The sequence below is a fragment of the Phalacrocorax aristotelis genome, chromosome 13 (assembly GCF_949628215.1).
Source record: "Phalacrocorax aristotelis chromosome 13, bGulAri2.1, whole genome shotgun sequence".
NCBI classification, from domain to species: domain Eukaryota; kingdom Metazoa; phylum Chordata; class Aves; order Suliformes; family Phalacrocoracidae; genus Phalacrocorax; species Phalacrocorax aristotelis.
In genome coordinates this window covers 5632274-5650033 of record NC_134288.1, presented here as the reverse complement: position 1 = coordinate 5650033, position 17760 = coordinate 5632274, and the positions used below count along the sequence as shown (strand labels likewise).

At 46.6% G+C, this 17760-nt stretch overlaps 1 protein-coding gene across 1 annotated transcript in view; it reads right to left on the bottom strand.

The window, feature by feature from the left end:
- The window catches only part of PPP1R16B (protein phosphatase 1 regulatory subunit 16B), a 60778-nt gene that overhangs the window by 1658 nt on the left and 41360 nt on the right, over positions 1–17760 (bottom strand). The window contains exons 3-10 of the mRNA XM_075108980.1: positions 9691–9761; positions 7502–7647; positions 5152–5255; positions 4708–4832; positions 2518–2643; positions 2086–2161; positions 909–1038; positions 244–412 (exon numbers count right to left, since the gene is read on the bottom strand). Of these exons, the coding sequence (XP_074965081.1) occupies positions 244–412; positions 909–1038; positions 2086–2161; positions 2518–2643; positions 4708–4832; positions 5152–5255; positions 7502–7647; positions 9691–9761 (947 nt within the window). The remainder of the gene's footprint in view (positions 1–243; positions 413–908; positions 1039–2085; positions 2162–2517; positions 2644–4707; positions 4833–5151; positions 5256–7501; positions 7648–9690; positions 9762–17760) is intronic.

The following is a 17760-nucleotide window of genomic DNA, read 5'->3' as shown; positions in this document are numbered from 1 at the left end:
TCTGAACTTCCTGGTTCACTAGGGCCATATCTCAAAATTATGCACCTGTAAATCCAAACCAGTCTTTCGACACGAGTGGGATATCGCAGTTTATACCAAATGATAATTTGGTCTTTTGCTTACATCTGATGGATGAGGTTTACAAATTTTTCAGCCACCTTCCATCCCAGGGCACCCACTGCTATTGAACCTGCACTACTAGCCCTCCTTGGTCGCTCCTGTAATACTGAGGAGATTCCTTACAGGGTCGGTATTCTCCTGGTCAGGCCGAGTCTCCCCAATTTCTCCAATGAGACCAGAGTTTCTTCCTTCTTCTGCTGCCCCCAGCTGCTGCCAGACGATGGCCTCTTTCTCGCATTCCTTCCTGTAGAGGTTTGTTCGGTCCGAAAGGCTGGCCCTCCTCACCACCTTCCTGCGGGACAGGGAGAAGGGGCATCGAAGCTGTGAGCAGGACATGACATTTCCTCTTACCCTGTTGCTCTTCTCACCTCCTCCTCACACTTCACAGCCTCTCCCACTGGAACAGAACGTGAATTTAGCTTCCTGGCACCCATACAAAGCAAAGGCACTACTGTGGATATTAAAGGTGGGAGGAATTTTAAGGAGTTTTAAAGTAGTACTGCAAATCTGCATTAGACCTCATACAGCTCTCCTAATGGACCTATGCTGCAACCGGTGGAGTAAATGTACAGGGAAAGAGCCCACGGGCTGTTTAGGGAGTTTCTAGTGAAAGAACCACTCTTCGAAGGAGGTCTGCCTTCAGAGCAGAAAGTCAGCTTCTGCCTTTCAGAGTTCATTCAGAAAGGGCAGATGGGTTGTCCTCCACACGCCACCACAGGGTGCTTTGCAGCTACATCTGGGTGGCCAAGCTAATGCACTGGGTGCCCCGCAGGGAACAACACACTTACCCCCGGCTGCCAGTGCTGGAGGTCCTTCGACTCAGGGAGGATTTATGCCTCATCTGAGACTTCATGATCACATCGTGTTTGTGTTTCAGCTCCAGAAGTAATACTTTGAATTCCTCCTCTTCACACAGATCTATGGCACACACAAACCAAGCATTAATCAGACAGTTCAAATGCGGTACCATTAATGCCGTGTTACTGACTGTGCCTGCCTAGTATATACAAATACAAATGCTAGGAGGAAGAGAAGGGAAATTGAAGCAGAATATGCTTAGGCACATTAATCTCTAAACAAATTAGGGGAGGCAGGATGGTTTGGACACCTAAACAGGAACAGAAAACAAGAGCTGCTGACTGTGACGGGGGCTCAGCTTTGCGATGGTCCAGCTAGGTTCTGTCCCATCTCTGCAGCATGCTGAGCCTTTCCCCATGAAAGGATGAGAGATACACTGACCACTGTATCAATGCTTCAAGGTGGGAGGAAAAGACATTTCTGTAATTACCAGACTGCAGCTCCCTGAATACAGCATTTTTACTTAAGTCTCCAAAACTAAAAAGAGTACGGACAGAAGCAAAAGCAGATCAGGGCAGAAGATAAGAACTTCCAACCTTCAAAACAAGGATGCACAGATTTTTCAATTAAGGCTCAGAAAACCTTTTGCCAAAAGAAAACGTGGCACAAGGTTATAATACACATGGCCAAATGCAAGCACTTTGGCATTTTTACTTCCAATCTGTTCCAAGGCTTGCGTGTGCTTTCTCTTTCCTCTCCAACCCCTTATAACTTACCATACTTCACTGCATCAAAGCAAAGCTAGACAACCAGGTCTTAGGGCTGTACTGAACAGAGCTGCTCAGGTCCAAGACTACAATAAAAGAGCAGGGAGGCTCCCAAGCACAGGTACAGAGGGATAGCGTGAGTAAAAACACAGAGGAGAAAAACGTGGTGCTTGAGAAATTCCTTCTCTCTTGTTTTTATGAGCAGGAAGAAGCGTTTTCAGAAGTAACAAAGTAGGTACTTTGAAACTTCAGTCCCAGCTAAAGTAACTGCAGCTTTGATTCTAAGGACACCTGAAAAATAACATTAATGCTTCTGAAAGCACCATGTGACGACTCCAGCATACTTAGGGGGAAACGCTTTTCTCAGCGATCTCTCTTTTTTTAAGCTTAGTAACCTCACCTATTGGCATCTCGTCCAAAGATGTCCTGGCACTCAAACTAGCCCCATGGGACACAAGCAGCTCAGCCATCTGCATCTAAAGAAAGGGAAAGAGAGCCAAGTTGACAGAGGTATTTTAGGCAATCGCTTTCCTCCTTAAAGCTGAAAAGTTGGAATAAGATCAGAAGCAATGTCATGCATGCTCAATTCGCCTCAAATTAGTCTGGTACGTGTGTGATGTTAAACATCGTTCCTACCATTCAACTGCACAGACATACTCCCCCCTAACTTTCACATCAACAGGTTCTTTCTGGAGCCCCAGGGACCTCATGTGACACTATCCAGCGAGTCCAGCCCTAGTAGAGATTTCTTCCATTTGCAGAGTACTCTGCAATTTGTCCACACAGAAAGAAATGTTACCCTGATACACGACTTTTGCAACAAAATCATTACCTGTCCCCAGAAAGCAGCAGCATGAAGAGGTTCCCAGCCGTCCCAGTCCTTAACATCCAGGCTTGCCCCCTGGTCGAGGAGGACTTCAGCTGCATGCAGATAACCATTGGCTGCGGCTATATGCAGCTAGGAGACAAGGAACAGAGCATGAACCACCTGCAAGGACCACGAATGGTTTTATACACCAAGTTTCAGTGGCGTTTCTTGGATAACATCTGAGTCTAGATCTGGACAGCCAGCACATTTCACACATTTGGCAGATGCCATCAGGTCAAAAGCAGGTTGTATCTGTTACTAAAACTCAGAATTACCTACATATATTTCTCTTTAGAGAGGAAACTGCTTAACAGTTCTTAAAAAAACTTACATATATGGGTTAGAAAAATGACGTTCTCACATTTTAAATCAACGGCTCTTAAGTGCTTCCCAATCTGTAGGGAAAGAGCACCATCAAAATGCAAGCCTGCAATGGAGAACATCACCCACTGTAAACTGTGCATTCCTCTTGCCAGAAGAACGTCTCCTCTTCCCCACTCAAGTGCTGGGGCTGCGATTTGTTTTGATCAAATTTTCAGCCTGCTTTAGTCAGGACTCCCTCTGTGCAATTGCCCCTCCATTCACACTACAATTGTTGTCACCATTTGAAAATCAAACCCATTTTAATCATTAGCTACTTTTAGTTAAGGGAATACAATTTTTCAGACATTGGCTTCCAACTACAGCCACCACTTTGGACACATCAGTAAGTTCCTTTAGTCCCCCACAACACTTCATGTCTCTGAAGATTTTCATGATTGCTTTCTGCTGTTGCACCTCTGAGCAAACCATTGACCTATGCGCTACTCTGAAGGTATGAACTCCACTCAGAGTTCATCCTATTTCAACTGTGCTGAGGAGGAGAATTAAAGCTTCTTTTCAAAAATTTCCACGTGCTTTCCACCACACAAAGCTAAATTCTCATCTGGAAGTAAATCCTGATGCTTTCTGGCAATTCAATTCATTTCTACATAAATATTATGGCACTGGGTCATGCCCTCTGGAGGCTATATGAATTAACAAGGAATCACCTGAGGGTGATATAAAAAGGGAAGCCGAGACGTCTGCTTAAATTTATGTATATAATCCTTGTTAAAGGGAAAAATGCATTTAAAAAAAAAAGCTGTAATAAAAGCTTCAGTCATCCGAGTTTATTTTGGAGGGAGCCTGCCCTCCCCTTACACTTCTGGTATATACTACAGGTCACAGTTTAGATTAAGAAACTTGAATGCACTGTCATGGTCTGGCCATCAAACAAACAACACCAAGTGGCCTGGACACCAGTTACGTCTGGACCCAAGCATCAAATGACCAGGGACATATGAAAGTCCCAAGACGTATGACAGCATTACTGAACTTTCCCTAAGTTGGGGCTGTGAAAGCAGGGGTTTAAGACACACATTTGCAGGTGAAAAAGAAGGAAACAGGACTAGGATTATTCAGCCTTCTCAGTCCCTGTCCAGCCAAATCAGACGCCGACTTGCTTTGTGCTGTACGTTTGTCCTGGGTGCTCTCCTCTGCCCGGGGCAGATGCCATCCTACGTGAATAAACACAGCACTCTATTGACTCTGCATGAGCCAGATGCTATGCAAAGCAGAAGGAAGAAGAGGCAGAAAGTCTCCACAGTGCCCAACACCAGATCCTGCTCCCATGAAAACCAGAGGATTCTCACAGCTCCTCCACGGGAGTTGGATCAGACTACGAGACTAGTGAGAAGCAAGAGATTACTGGGAGGTCATTCAGTCCCATTTCCCTAGAGGTCTCAGAAGTGCTATGTTCTGCGGCTCCCCACTGTGGGATTTCTTGCACATTTCTTTGGAAGCTGTTGGTACAAGCCACTGTCAGACAGGACCCAGGTGCTCAGCGGCCTTGCTGCAGGACCCGAGCTGCTAGACAACTGACAGAGCTCACACGAACATGGGATTCGCTTCAAAAAAATCACAGGGCTGGACATAACTTAATGTCAGGTGTACTCATGGACAGTGCCTGTTCCTATGTGACAATAAACTAAAACAGGGAAAGAGATGAAAATAGCTTCCTCACTCCTCTCAGTGACTTGTATGCGTCGATTTGTATAACTCCTGCCACAGGGCAGGTTTCATAACCTACAGGCTGAAGGAAGGCCAAAGTGAAGCCGCAGCAGTTTCACTCACCAGCGTAGCACCTTGGGCATCAGTCCTGTTCAGGTCTTGTCCCGTTGCAAGTATGTCGTGAATGTCACAGATCATGACCTGCTCTGGAGCAGCCCGCATCTCATTGATCCTTTCCTGTGTAATTCCTGTTAAAATTCCAGTTGGAGAGAGGAGAGTTGGAAGGGGTCTTTGTCTCCATTGGTTGAGTAAAATTAGACTTAATTTCTGGTTGATATGACCTCACATCCTTTTCAGAGGCTATGTAGTTGAGGGGACTGACAGCTGTCCTTCACCCTCATCGTTATTTAGGAATCAAAGAAACTAGACAGAGTCAGGTTCCAAGAAATTATACCAGGCAGCAGCTCTCTACTTTTCTCCAGAGGCAAATCAAGAGCTGAGAAACAAGGTAATTTTTAGTACTACATTGACCCATTTTTGTATTTCACATTAACTCGATCTCCTTACCTTGATAGGCCATGCAAGTCTCAATGACATCCAGAGTTGGCTCATCTTCACAGAGGTCATATGGCATGTTGCCATCTGCATTCACTGCCAACAAGTCTGCTCCACTGCAAGGAGAAAGCGGCTTTACACAAGAAAGGACCTCAGACATCCTAGAGCAGACAGTGCCCAACACTGGGATAAACGCTTAGCAAAAACTAACTGGGGTTTAATAGTTGCCCAAATGTCACCAAGATTTGTGTGAGATAAAGGTTTGAAGCAAGGCCATGGAGCTATGAATGGGGAAGATAAATTCCAGAAGCTACACATGCTACGCCTCCTTCATAGGCTGTGGAGCACAGGAGCACTGAACCGTTCTTGTCTTCTCCTCATCCTGGTACTGGACAGACTGGCAGCTTCCCAATGATAGAAGTGATTTATTTGCTGAATTTCTGAATAACAATGCCAAGCAATCACCATGTGCTTGTTATCTGGGCATCTGGCAGTCCTTCAGTGAAAAGTTTGCAAGGACCAGAAAAGTTGGGAAAGATAGGGGCTGAACGGTTCCTTCCATCTAGCCAAGGGCAAGATGGCAAAAAAAAGTAATTAAAAAAAACATCCTGTCAACTGGTGAATCTGTCTTTCTGATTCACCAAAGGCACTTCTCTAAGTGTTTTAGTGATCTTCAGGAATTCAGTATTTGGAAGTAAGATTGCCAGCTAAGCTGATCACTGTCCCCATATTCCCATAGTAGAAAATTCCCAGCACCTTCTGAATTGTGCCATTTTAGCTAACTGTTAAATAGTTTCAGCTAAAATCTGGTGTACCTTGACAGTTACCAGCCACGGAAGGACAACAGACATTATCCACTTGCATTTAGATTCCTGTTTATTTATTTATTTTTTCCCCTCTGCCTGAGCAGAGCAAACTACATTGAAATTCACATTTGCAAAGTGCCAGCATTAGCTTAATCAGCAAACAAAAAAGCATGGAACTGAACATCTTTTGTGGGCTGCTTCCTCTGATGGTCTCCAAGGGTTCCAGGTCCCATCACCAGTACCATTGCCTTCAAAGGCAGCGTTCAACCAGTCATTTGATATGCGACACCTCCTGTAAAGGACAACTTTGATCCTAGCAAACAAATTAAATCACCCCATTCCTCAAAAGTCCAGGAGAAGACTGTTTCTGAGCATGGGATCATTACATTAGGCTACTAGAGTCCAAATTTGCTGGCAACTACTCAACACAGGGCATTCTATGACAACTAAGTCCATAAACTCCAGTTCTTCACCTTGCCACCCATCCCCATCACACTCCCTGGTTTTCAATTAAGAGTCAGGAATGCACCATATTGTTCCACATGTTTGCTCCATTTTTATGCCCCCCCCCCCAATCCATCCAAAAATGTCCTAACCCAAGTGGGAACGTCCAAGGGATGATAGTTTGCATCCTCTGCTCCACTTTCTTCATTATACAGCCAAAGAAAAAGGGCCAAATTTTCAATGCTAGTCTTCCCAGATGACAGCATCGCAGGAAGAAGTCTCCCTCCCTGAGGGAGAAGCAGCAGGCGCTGCTGGGCAAGGCAGCATGCTGAACGCTCCCAAAGCGCACTCTGCTCCCCACACCGTCGCTCCGGGAAATGGAGGAGAGGGCTCCATACAGAGTCAGGACTATTTGCTCCAGACAGGATTCATAGCAGGTGCTCATTAAGTGCCGCACATGGCACAGCTCAAAACACATCTGGCTTCCTCCTCCTTGCTGACAAGTCTAGAAGAGACTTGAGCTTTAGGGCCCTGGTAAAGCAAAGCGGGAGGTCCAGTGCAAGCACCCTGTGTCACACCACTAGGGAACAAATGCATTACAAGAAGCTAACTGGTTACTAATTAAGAGCCAGTAAGACAGGTCACAAAGTTCACTCAAGTATGAGCTACACAAACATGCTGCTGTCTTCATACATCAGTGTCGCTTTGACTGAGGGCCGAATACTTGATGTCGTGTTTAAGAGTTTGAGGGTGGATCCTGCTGGCTGCTCCTATTTCTACCCATCCAAGGAGCATGGTTCAACAAGCCCAAACACAGGCATGTACACACCAGAATACAGGCAAAAAGTGGCAAATTTTGGCCCAGTCTCCAGAAGCTTCATGAAACTGAATCCAGGCACCTAGGGTCCTACTGTGCCTCCTCAGCCTTTCTGCCCTTCCTCCTCCACCCCCTTCTCCCCTGAGCAGGAAGGAGTCCCACAAATATCCTGAAAGCAGGGAACAATCGGCACCACTGCAATCTCGCACGGTACTAAGCAGTCTCGGTTTCCATCCACAGAAGCTGTGGGTAGAATGAGATCTGCAGGAAGGGACAGACACAAAAAGCCACCTACTGCTGGATGAGGATCTTCACCAGGTTGATATGACCACATGTAGCTGCTGCATGCAATGGAGTCCACAGCTCGTTGTCCTTCGCGTTGACATTGGCCCCGTGGTCGAGGAGAAGCTTGACTATCTCTTCATAGTTGTCTATGCAGCACTGGTGAGGAAGAGATACAGATAGGTTTGTTTTGTGTTTTTTTTAAACTTTGGGAAAATGACAGCACATACCTGCGCAGTTGTACCAGGGTACCTGGACATGGAGACTTACTTTATCCTGCAGCGTTTGGCAACAAGCATCAGCAACGGAGTTAAACACTACATTGAGCACAACCAGGTCAGAAAGGCACCATGCAGAACACCTACTGGACAGACTGAAGGTCACTGGTGTTTTACAGGGCCTTCTGGTTTGGGGGCAGAACCAATAGGGAACAATAGCAAATACGGGCACAGCTTCTGTTCCACTGGGTCTTCCATATTCAAGAGCAAACATAGCAGAAATTCAACATAACCAGTATAACCGCATACCAGGGAATGAACTGACGAGCCGACATTCCCTTTTCTAAAGGAAAATCCCACACACTGGCATGTGATGAGTAAAAGTCTTCCCAGCAGCTCACGCTACCTACCACAGTTATCTAAAGAAATGCAAGTTGGATTCCCAGAATTATGAGGTACTTCACAGGGCACCTTTCATCTCCTGAAAACAAATCAGCGTCCCCGATGCACCTGCACCACAGTCCCAGAGGCAGCCTGCAAGAAGGGCCTCAACCACTTTCCTTTGGGGAAGGTGGAATTTGCTCTTTGATCCACCTCATGCTCGCTTCTTGGCATAAACGTGTGTGTGATAAAGGCATTAAAATAAGATCCATTCTTGTGCAAGAAGCCTGTTCATGGTCCACACATTACTGCAGACCCACACGGCAGCCTCACAGCTCAGCACTGCGGTATGGTCTTGTAACGGGGCCAAATTACACCCCGCAACAAGCATTTTAGCAGCTGAGTGACAAGGACCTTTTAGGTATTTCTATTTCTGTTTACCTTCGTATATGGAAGTGAGGTTAAAATCATGCCTATCACACAGCCAGGTTAACACAGAAGTGTAACTGCACCTTCACTGGAAGCCACTGCTAATGGGCAACAGTTTTCACTTCGGAGCTTCTCTCTGATCAGGGATTCAGTTAATTCTAGTGGACGCTAAGTTCCCACCTCAACTCCCAAATGCACTTTTACAATGACTCATCCTCCAGTGGGCAAGGCGGGATTCTCCATGGCTTCAGTTCCCAGCGGGGAAAGCAATGAGGCTGTCAGCATTTCTCTGTGCAGAATAACATCTCTTTGGAGTTCTAGAAGCCAGTTTGCATTTTTAAGCAAACGTCCATCCAGCTTTGAAGGGAGCAAGCAGCTTGCAGAAGAATCCAAAATCCCAAATCAATGGAAGCATTTAGCAGGGACTAATGGAGAGAAAACCACGAGTCCCCGTTCCGCCCTCGGAGTGAGTGTGACAACCGTGCCACTGTTTTGCAGCAGCGGAGGCGGCAGCTGCCAGGCACAGCGAGTCCCCCGGGCCTTCTGCAGGCTGGCTCTCCTGATGCTTTCGCACTGAAGATCAGGACTCACAAGGAGGGGTGGGGATGGGGGCCTTAGAAGAATAGAAAAACCCTGATGGCATCAGCGCTGAGGCTCTGAGGAAGGACAGAGACTTACACACCACTATGGCAAGTCTGTGTTTTACTGGCAATCAGCTGCTGCCATCTCATACAGACTTCTGGAAGTCCCTGAGCCTACAGAGAGCAGCAGCAGGCGCTGCAAACATCCTGTGCATCATGTATTTAAAAGTTTCGAAACTCGTGGGTTGCCAAAGTTTCTAAACTTGAGTTAACCTTCTTTAAGAGTTTAGAGCCCAGCCCTGCAAAGAATAAAGGGCGGGAGAAATGTTCACATCTGAAACCCAGCCCCAATTCCTGAGCTCTTATTATGAGTTAACAAGTCTGGGATACAGCAAGAGAAGGGTTTGATGTCAGTTTGCTCCCCACAAAACAGGATTGCCCGCACAACATGATGAAGTTTCACTGCTTTAACGGGGCAACAAAATGAAACACAAGAGCTTTCTCCATTCTCTCCAGCAGGTCTGCTCAGAGGGTAGTGGGAAGACACAACCGTGCGGAGCGGCAGGGAGCCGTGACCTCTTCCCACACCTCACCTGATGCAGTGCAGTTAATCCATCTTCGTTGCACAGGTCCGGGCTGATATTGCTCTTCAGCAAGTAACACACTGTAAGGGAAGGAGACAGGAGGAAAGGAGTCACGTCAGTAATCCTAACACATCTCAGCAAGCCCTGGCCAGCTCCAGACAAGGGCAACCCACGCCGTTAGGGTGTCCCAGTGCAGGCAGAGCTGCAGAAGACCTCGCGGCCAAGAGCCCGACGCCGGCGTGAACCCGCAGTCACTGCAGTGCTGGTGAGGAAAAGGCCGCCTTGGTTTTATCCAGCAGAGAGCACCAGCGTACAATTTTCCCCTAACTTCCTTCCAAAGGAGACTTTGCTATTACAGCAAACATTTTCATATGGCTGTGCTGGAACAATCTACGTTTTTATCTTGTGCTTTGCAACATCTGAGTGCAACATCTGCACACTGCGGCCCAGGAGAGCTCAAAGGCTATCAGTGATTTTGGGGTCCTGAGTTAAAACTGTAAGAGATATCTTACGCGTGGGAGGGATGAGGTCTTGCCTCAAGACATTATCTATCTGGGATGAGAAGCCCAAAATGCTTAGGGGCCTGCCACATCGAAAATACAGCAGGGTTGCTTTGGACATTTCACATGAGCTATTGGGTATTTGAAGAAAGCTTCCCAGAGGCTTTATTTTTTTTTTATTGCTGCTTTGGGCGGAACGGATAAGATTTATTCCATTAAAATGCAAATTTCTGAAACATGTGAGAAGCCATTAGCCCCTAGGTATAAGATAAAGTTTGCTGTGAAGTACAGATCTTGCACAGGGTAACAGCAATAAAGCTAGCGGAGGCAGTAAATTGATAGAAACACCAGGAACTCTTCAAATTCAACACTGTTGACAGATCCTGACCCATCTTCTGTTGTTTACTTGCTCATTCCCTGTGTTTTCTCCAGAGATGTCACTACCTAATGCTTTTCCCACCTCAGATGTCACTGACAGTACAGGCACAAACTAGAGGTTCATAATCGTCTCCCTGGGGCCAGGGTAGCAACAGATATTCAAGTCCCATCTTATTTGTTGGCAAAGATGCAACCATTAAGCATAACCAGAGCTGCAAAATAAGGAACAATAACAAAGCTAGAAGGGCAATAACCATCTTCAGAGCTGGCAATCAAAAAGACTGCAAGACTGGTCACTCCCAGAGCATCCTGCAGCCTCTGCTTCGGCTGCTTTTGATCAGTCTCTGTCCCACTGTTAGAGTGAGCTCTTTCCCCAGCTCTTTCCTCTCCCCTGAGGGCAAAGCACTTCTGGCATCTAAAGCAGAACATGGAAAACATGTCCACAATGACATAGATGTTGATTTATGAAGCTTTGTTTAGAAGATCTGGAAAATGCACTCGCAAGAAAGGCAAATCAGATCCAAAGTGAAATTTTGTTTGGAAGCCACTGGTCTGACGTTATCAAAAAGGAAGGCAAAACCGGACAGAAGTGAAATAAAACACTATATCGCAGGATTGTTTCACCCGACTCAAAATGAATGCCGGAATTTACGTTTGCTGGAAATAATTTCAAGGCATTGACACCTGCTTGATGAAACTGATGCAAAAAAGCTGAATACAAAGAACAAAACTCATCTCCCACTGCAGTGAGCCCAAAGAGTGAGTTTTTTTCCAGCTCAAAGGCCAGTGCAGGAAGCCCACGCCTACACTCGGCTCATACCCCCCGACACTTGCATGCTTGACAGTAATAAGAGCGCTGAACTCCAGCCAGTATATCCAATTTAATGACTGTGCGTCTACTGTTTCTGGCCAGCCCCAAGCTCCTGCTCTCAATCCAAGCTGAGTGACAGGCAAGTCATTCACCAGTTGATCTGGTTGTCTCTTATTTACTTTGGATGCCCCGCCATTAGGGTTTTAATTCAATCTCAGTCATTTAAGAGCCATTGTGTACTAATGACGTGCAGCTCCATAATCATATTTTGCCTGATTATGGAGACTTGGACAAGTAGATGCTGGCAAATTAACTTTACAAGTGCTGTCCCCCTATGGGAAGGAGCAGTAGCATAAATCACAGCTTGTTATGGAGCATGGGGTTTTGTGTTGGAGGCTCTGCAATCGTGGCTTGATAGAGCTTGCATGAGTCCTTGAAGGGTTAAGATTCAGAGAAGGACTTATCATACCCTAAAGCAGCTTTGAATTCCCCATTAACCCCTGCAGCAGCCCCCATGTTCGCAGTGCACCTCCCCTTGACTCCCATCTGCCCTCAGGACCGGCTCACCGCAGGCCTCAAAACATTTCCCAGTATCTCCCCACACACCGAAGACTGACAACCACAAGGCACCAGAAAAGAGCCCAGAAGAGTCAGGTAATGAAGCTAGGTATGGGTGTGGTACCAATTGGTCCAGGCAAACAAGGTTTGAAGGATCAAACTCCTTTCCAACCAGTCCTAAGCTGAAGTTTGCGCTTCAGGGTTCAGCATGGAGCACAGGGCTGGGCAGCAACAAGTCCTGGCTCTTTACTCTAAAGTCAGAGGGATGTTGCCTTCTGTGTTCCTCATGCTCCACACAACAAATTCCAACAGCTAGGCAGGAGTCCCCGACAACTGAGGTTTCCTACTATGTATGCCTCCTTTTACAAAGGAGGGGATTTACACAGCGTCCCACCAAGTCCGTGGCAGAACGCAGCCCCCCCCCCCCCGATTCCTACCCACCACCCCCAGCAGCAGGGCATGGGGTGGCAAAGAGCAGCTTCATCGCCCCATGCACCCTGCAGGCAGACCTGCAGGGGGACATGGAGGGAAGGCATGGACCTCTTCCCCATGCCCGCTACCCAGGCACAGCCCCTCCCACATGGCTGGGAAGAACAAGTCCTTCTTTCCGATAAACTTCAGGAGAAATGTGCATTTGTGGCTTTTCCAGCGCCTTAAGCATAGGCAAGGGGGGGCACAACTGCAACACTTTGCGGTGCTGGAAGCCAGACCCTCAGCTCCAGGGCTGTGGCACTGCCACCGACCTGCTCCGCTGCTTAATGCAACGTAAGGGACGGGGACCTGAGCAAGCAAAGTGCTCTCTCTTCAAGCCTGCCAGCGCTGCACGCCTCGCTGCAAAGCCCAACACCTTCTCCCACTTCCAGGCACGAATCGTGCCATAGAGGTAGGAAGCGTACACTTCAGCTCGCTAGGACACAGATTATTCACTCGCTGCCAGCTGATCGCTTTCTGTTGGCCCAAGCCTCAGCACACCACTCGTGAAAGGAAGTTTCCCCTCCACACGCACAAGGTATAGCATGGAAATGGGTCCTCTGCAAGCCCCTCTGCGAGCTCAGGTCACTCCAAGCCCAACAGAATGGGCTCTTAAGGGTCAGCAGCAGGCAGCAGCCTCCACTTTAACACTTACAATTAACTTCTTAAAGAGAGCTCAGTGCCTAAAATGCTGAGCTCATTAAAATCTGTCCTTCTTTGCATGTAGGCAGGGGGCAGGTGGGGAGAAGGGACTGGATGTGTGTATATACTTTATTACATGTCAAGCACAAGTTGTGCGAAGCAGTTTCAAATGCATAGCAAATGAAGGAATAAAAATGATTACAATAAGAGCTTGGTGAACAAATTGTGAATAATTCATTGCAAATTATATTAACTGAACAATCGCTCAAATGCATTTTCCATTATTCTGCTTGCTTTGCCTATAATTGAACCTCTCACATGCCAAGATGGTGTACATTAATCTTCAGTTTATATTTTATCATTCACATCTGTGCTGTGTTAAATGGAAAAGGCTCCCACAACAGCTGTGAAAATACATCCTAGGTTTTAAGTCACCCTCCGTCACATGTCCTGGGGCAGCCTCAGACAGATTCTTCTCCCCAGACACAACAAACCCACTTTCTTAGAAGCTCCCTCTCCTCCCAAGCATGTCCAAGCCTCACTTATTCTCCCCAAAACCTATAAATCAGGGGGAAGAAAATAAAACCCACTGCAAAGGCCCTAAGGAGAATTCAAAATAGGGTAATCAGCTCTCTCACCTGAAGAGATATTACAGCACTGTCATTTTTCACCGATGTTATTTCCCACTGAGTTTACACCAGAAACAGGTTTTCCAGAAAAGTTCCTAAACCAGATGAAGACTTTTCCATGGAGAAAAAATGCCTTTGTCAGTGCAGCTCCCCCTAAGTCAATAAGCTACACCATAAAATTCTGGATACTATTACACTCCCATCTATACCCAGCGTTTGCATACCTCAAGTATTAATAACTCATAAGAGAAAAAGCCAGCTGAAACTGATATGGATACCAGGCAGGGGGGAAAAAAAGCCCAAACACCTCTCTGATAGGTGGTCCTGATTCGTCCCAAAAATATATGGGAGGAATATATTGGCAAGCAGGCTTACCTGTGTGCTCCAAGTTTGCATAGACACAGAGGCCAGTAGTTTTTAGAAATCCAGGTTTGTCTTGATACTTTGCACTTGATGATTTGTTTTTGAAAATATTTTAATTCTTCTAGTCCATTTTCTGGTTCTCAGGCCACCTTTAAAAGCCACTATTGCACTGAGGTCTCTACAGCAGTAGAATAATTCTTGTATGTTTACACCTGATTTCACTGAATAAAATGAATAGAAGTTTCACTTGGATTAAGATGCAGGCTTTTACACGTTGCTGGAAGTCACTTCCACCCTAATGTAGCTTTAGTCAAAAACCAGCATTACTTGTAACGAGATACTGGTGGTGTCTGTGCCACATAGGTGTGTTCGCAAAGGTCTAGAAAGACCGATCCCCAGCCTGCCGAGCACTGGCCTATGGGTGGGCTCTGGTACTTCAAAGCCACATTTTTACTGCTATGGTTTTGCAGGGATGTTTATTACACAGGAGAAACATCACCAGGAAAACAGCACTGAAGCAACGAGCACTCTGCCAGTAAAGCATCCAGCTTCCTAACACAGCACACTATGACACTCATATTTAAGAGCACATCTAAACCCTGAGCAATAACAGAATGAACTTACCCAGCCTTATCCCGCATTCCCTGCAACGTACAACTGATAGCCCATCCTGGCCCATTGATAAACTCTGCAACTCCCTAAAGCTTTTTGAAAGACAAAAAAAAAACCACACTCAGGCAGCTTTAGACATTTAGTACACCTAAAAATAAGTATGGCCCCGTTTGCCTGCTGAGCTAGCAACTGAGACATCCCACCATGACTGATCACCCAGCTTTCTCAGGAAGGTTTCGAAGCCTGTTATGACACTTCCCACCTAGTTTATAGCTGGGCACATGCATTCTTTCTAATACACCCACAAAATCTGGGAATTTTGGAAAGAGGCTAGCAAAGTCCCATCTGCCATATTGACATGGGCGGGGACATTTCATGCAACTACACTCAGCCCAGGTACTGCTTCTCTGAAGGAAAATCTATTTCTACTTTTGATGCTCTTGCTTAAGAGGGCGTACCCTTCCTTAGCCCCAGGGAGCTCACTTTGCATGGCAGGGTCCTCCAGCAGAGCTTGAGGCCTGGCTCGTAACCAAGTTTTATTCTGACAGCGAGTGAGAGCTGTCAACAGCTCATACATTTATTTAATGCATAGAGTCCAATTCTTTCCCCTCTCTTTGTGTCTATTTCAATCAATTTTTGCTTTATGCTTTGACCCCTATCTATCATTGTAGTACCAGAGCACCAAGAAGAATACTGTAAGGGGACAGCTGCATCTTGGATGGAGGGGCCAGGCACCCAAACCCTACTGCATCCTGCATTTTTCTTGTTCTGCATCTACAGGACTTCAAGTTCTGATAATCCACTTAGTCCTAGTGATGCTAAAGCACCTTTCTTTAATGGCTGCCATGCAGCCTTTACTCCAGGGATTACTCAGAGAAGTAAGTGTGCAAGTTAGCCATCTGCAACCAGCAATGTTCAAAGGACACAGCAGAAAAAGCCAAATTCATTTCAATAGGGAAAATAAAAATTAGATAATGCTGCCATCTGACAAGCCTTTCTAAGGGTGTAGCGTCATGTTCAAAAGCATCTTCGTGCCCTCCTCCTGCTCAGACTAACAATGAAATCAGCCCACAAAGGAGATGCCAAATACATAAAGGAAAACTAACGTCAGAGATTATTTTCTTCATTTCCATTCCTCACAGGTTATTGGAAGAATAAACAAATCATTTTGGTATGGTTTTTAAACTGATGATGGACTTTAAAAAGGATGAGTGTTTTATAAAACCTTCGGGCTCAGCTGCCTTCAACAGGATTCCCGTGGGCAGGGAGCCAGGAGAGCAGATTCCCCAATATCATTGCAACAGTGACACCTGGGCTGCCAAAGAGCCTCTTCTCTCTTTAAGAGGCATTTTGGAGTAGGTATTTGAATGATGCCGACTTCAAGAGTACTGAAATAATTTAAGTTAGGCTTATGGAGGTATGGCTCAAGGAGACCAAGCCCAAGTTTCCCAAGGGTGACTCAGAAGCTGTAGCGATGAGCAGAGCAATGATGGCTTTTAAGGGGAGATGGTGCTCAGCAGAAGGCACTGACAATGCACAGAGGGAATTGTCCCACTGCGGTCGGAGCCGCCCCGGCCAGTGGCATGAGCAGGGAACACCAACAGAAAGTGAGGGATGAGGGGCAGCCACATCCTCCAGCAGTGGCTTGAGAGGAACCTGTATCCCCCATCTCGTGAGCTCACACCTGGAATGTTGGGTCTGGTGGGTGCAAGCAGGCAAGCATCACATCTCGCTTCCCCTCGTGTTTCAGGCAGAGTCAGATGAAGGGCACCTACAGGGTCAGTAAATGCTTGACCAGGACCTCCTGTTCTACTGCTCTGGCTACCTTCAGCTTTCTTCCTACAAAAAGCTCTTCTTGGAAGTCATGATGACACATGCAAATCCATCCAGACCACACAACGTCAAAGCCTTTTATCTGAGTAGCACAGAGGATCCCACCTGTTCAGAAACTACTTTTGATGTATTAGACCAAAACCTATTTACTGAGACATGCACCAGTCATCACCTGTGATGTCTATACTAAGCTTATTAGAATATAAATCTTTCAGGGTACCAAAAAGGAAATGCCAAAAAAACATTAATTGGCTTTAATAGAAATTTCAGCTTAAGCAGTGTTTAGGTAAAAGGGAGCAATGGTGTCGGGGGTAAACTTCTGCATCTGTCTGAGTAGATGAAGAGCTTCCCCAGCTACATCAACACAATAACATAACAGGTGATCTGCGGAGCAGAACTGCAACACCCCCCCGGCTCCACGCAGAGCCAGCCTGCCAGTATTTGCAAGAGGATACTCTAATATGCTCTGCGTAGCAGGAAATAGTTCATATTGCCATTTGAAAGTGTTATTAGGTTCCAGAGTCAACAGCCTCTGCCCCAGCTCATATTTCAGGCATGCTACAGCCTCAGCTAAGCAGCTGTATGTTGACCTGAACCACATGGATGTTTTTAAGAGTCTCAATTATAAAACAGGAAGTTTTCTATTTAGGGTAATGGAAGAGGTTTAGGTGGAAGAGTGGGGAAACACAGATCTGCTTTTCAGGCTGCCCTGAATTGGCACCAAAAGATTCCCCGCAGTGACAGGCTGCTGACTGCAGCCCAGGAGCTCACCGGCAGCCCAGGCTCTCCCCCTTCTCTGCTCCTCACCCTGCCCCACTTCAGGGATCCTTTTTCTCCGTTGTGCATCTCTAACCTTGCCCTGGTCTTTAGGGAAGCTCCAGCCCTGACTGTTTTGGTACCTTCTCCACCCTCAGCAGCATCCACTCTGACCTCGACAACAAGTTTTGGAGGTTTTTTTTTCCCCCTCCAACTTCATCTCCCTTTAGTTTAGGATGAGTACATTGGGGGTGAAGATCTTTAAGAGACACAGGACCAAATCATATCCTTAGGTGTGCTCCCATGGATCACTGCATTCATGAAACAGCGTGCCACGTAGCCAAGGTCTAAATGCCTGCGTAAGGCAAAGCGTGGTGTGCCGGGACACGCTCTGCAATGCAGCCCTCTCCAATCCAGCTTTGTGTGAGATGGCAGCAGCCGGTGCCAGCCCCCAGGTCACACCTAGCCCCCACATGTTTCTCACACCGTTACCTCACTCGGGAGACCACAGGGGGCACACCAGGAG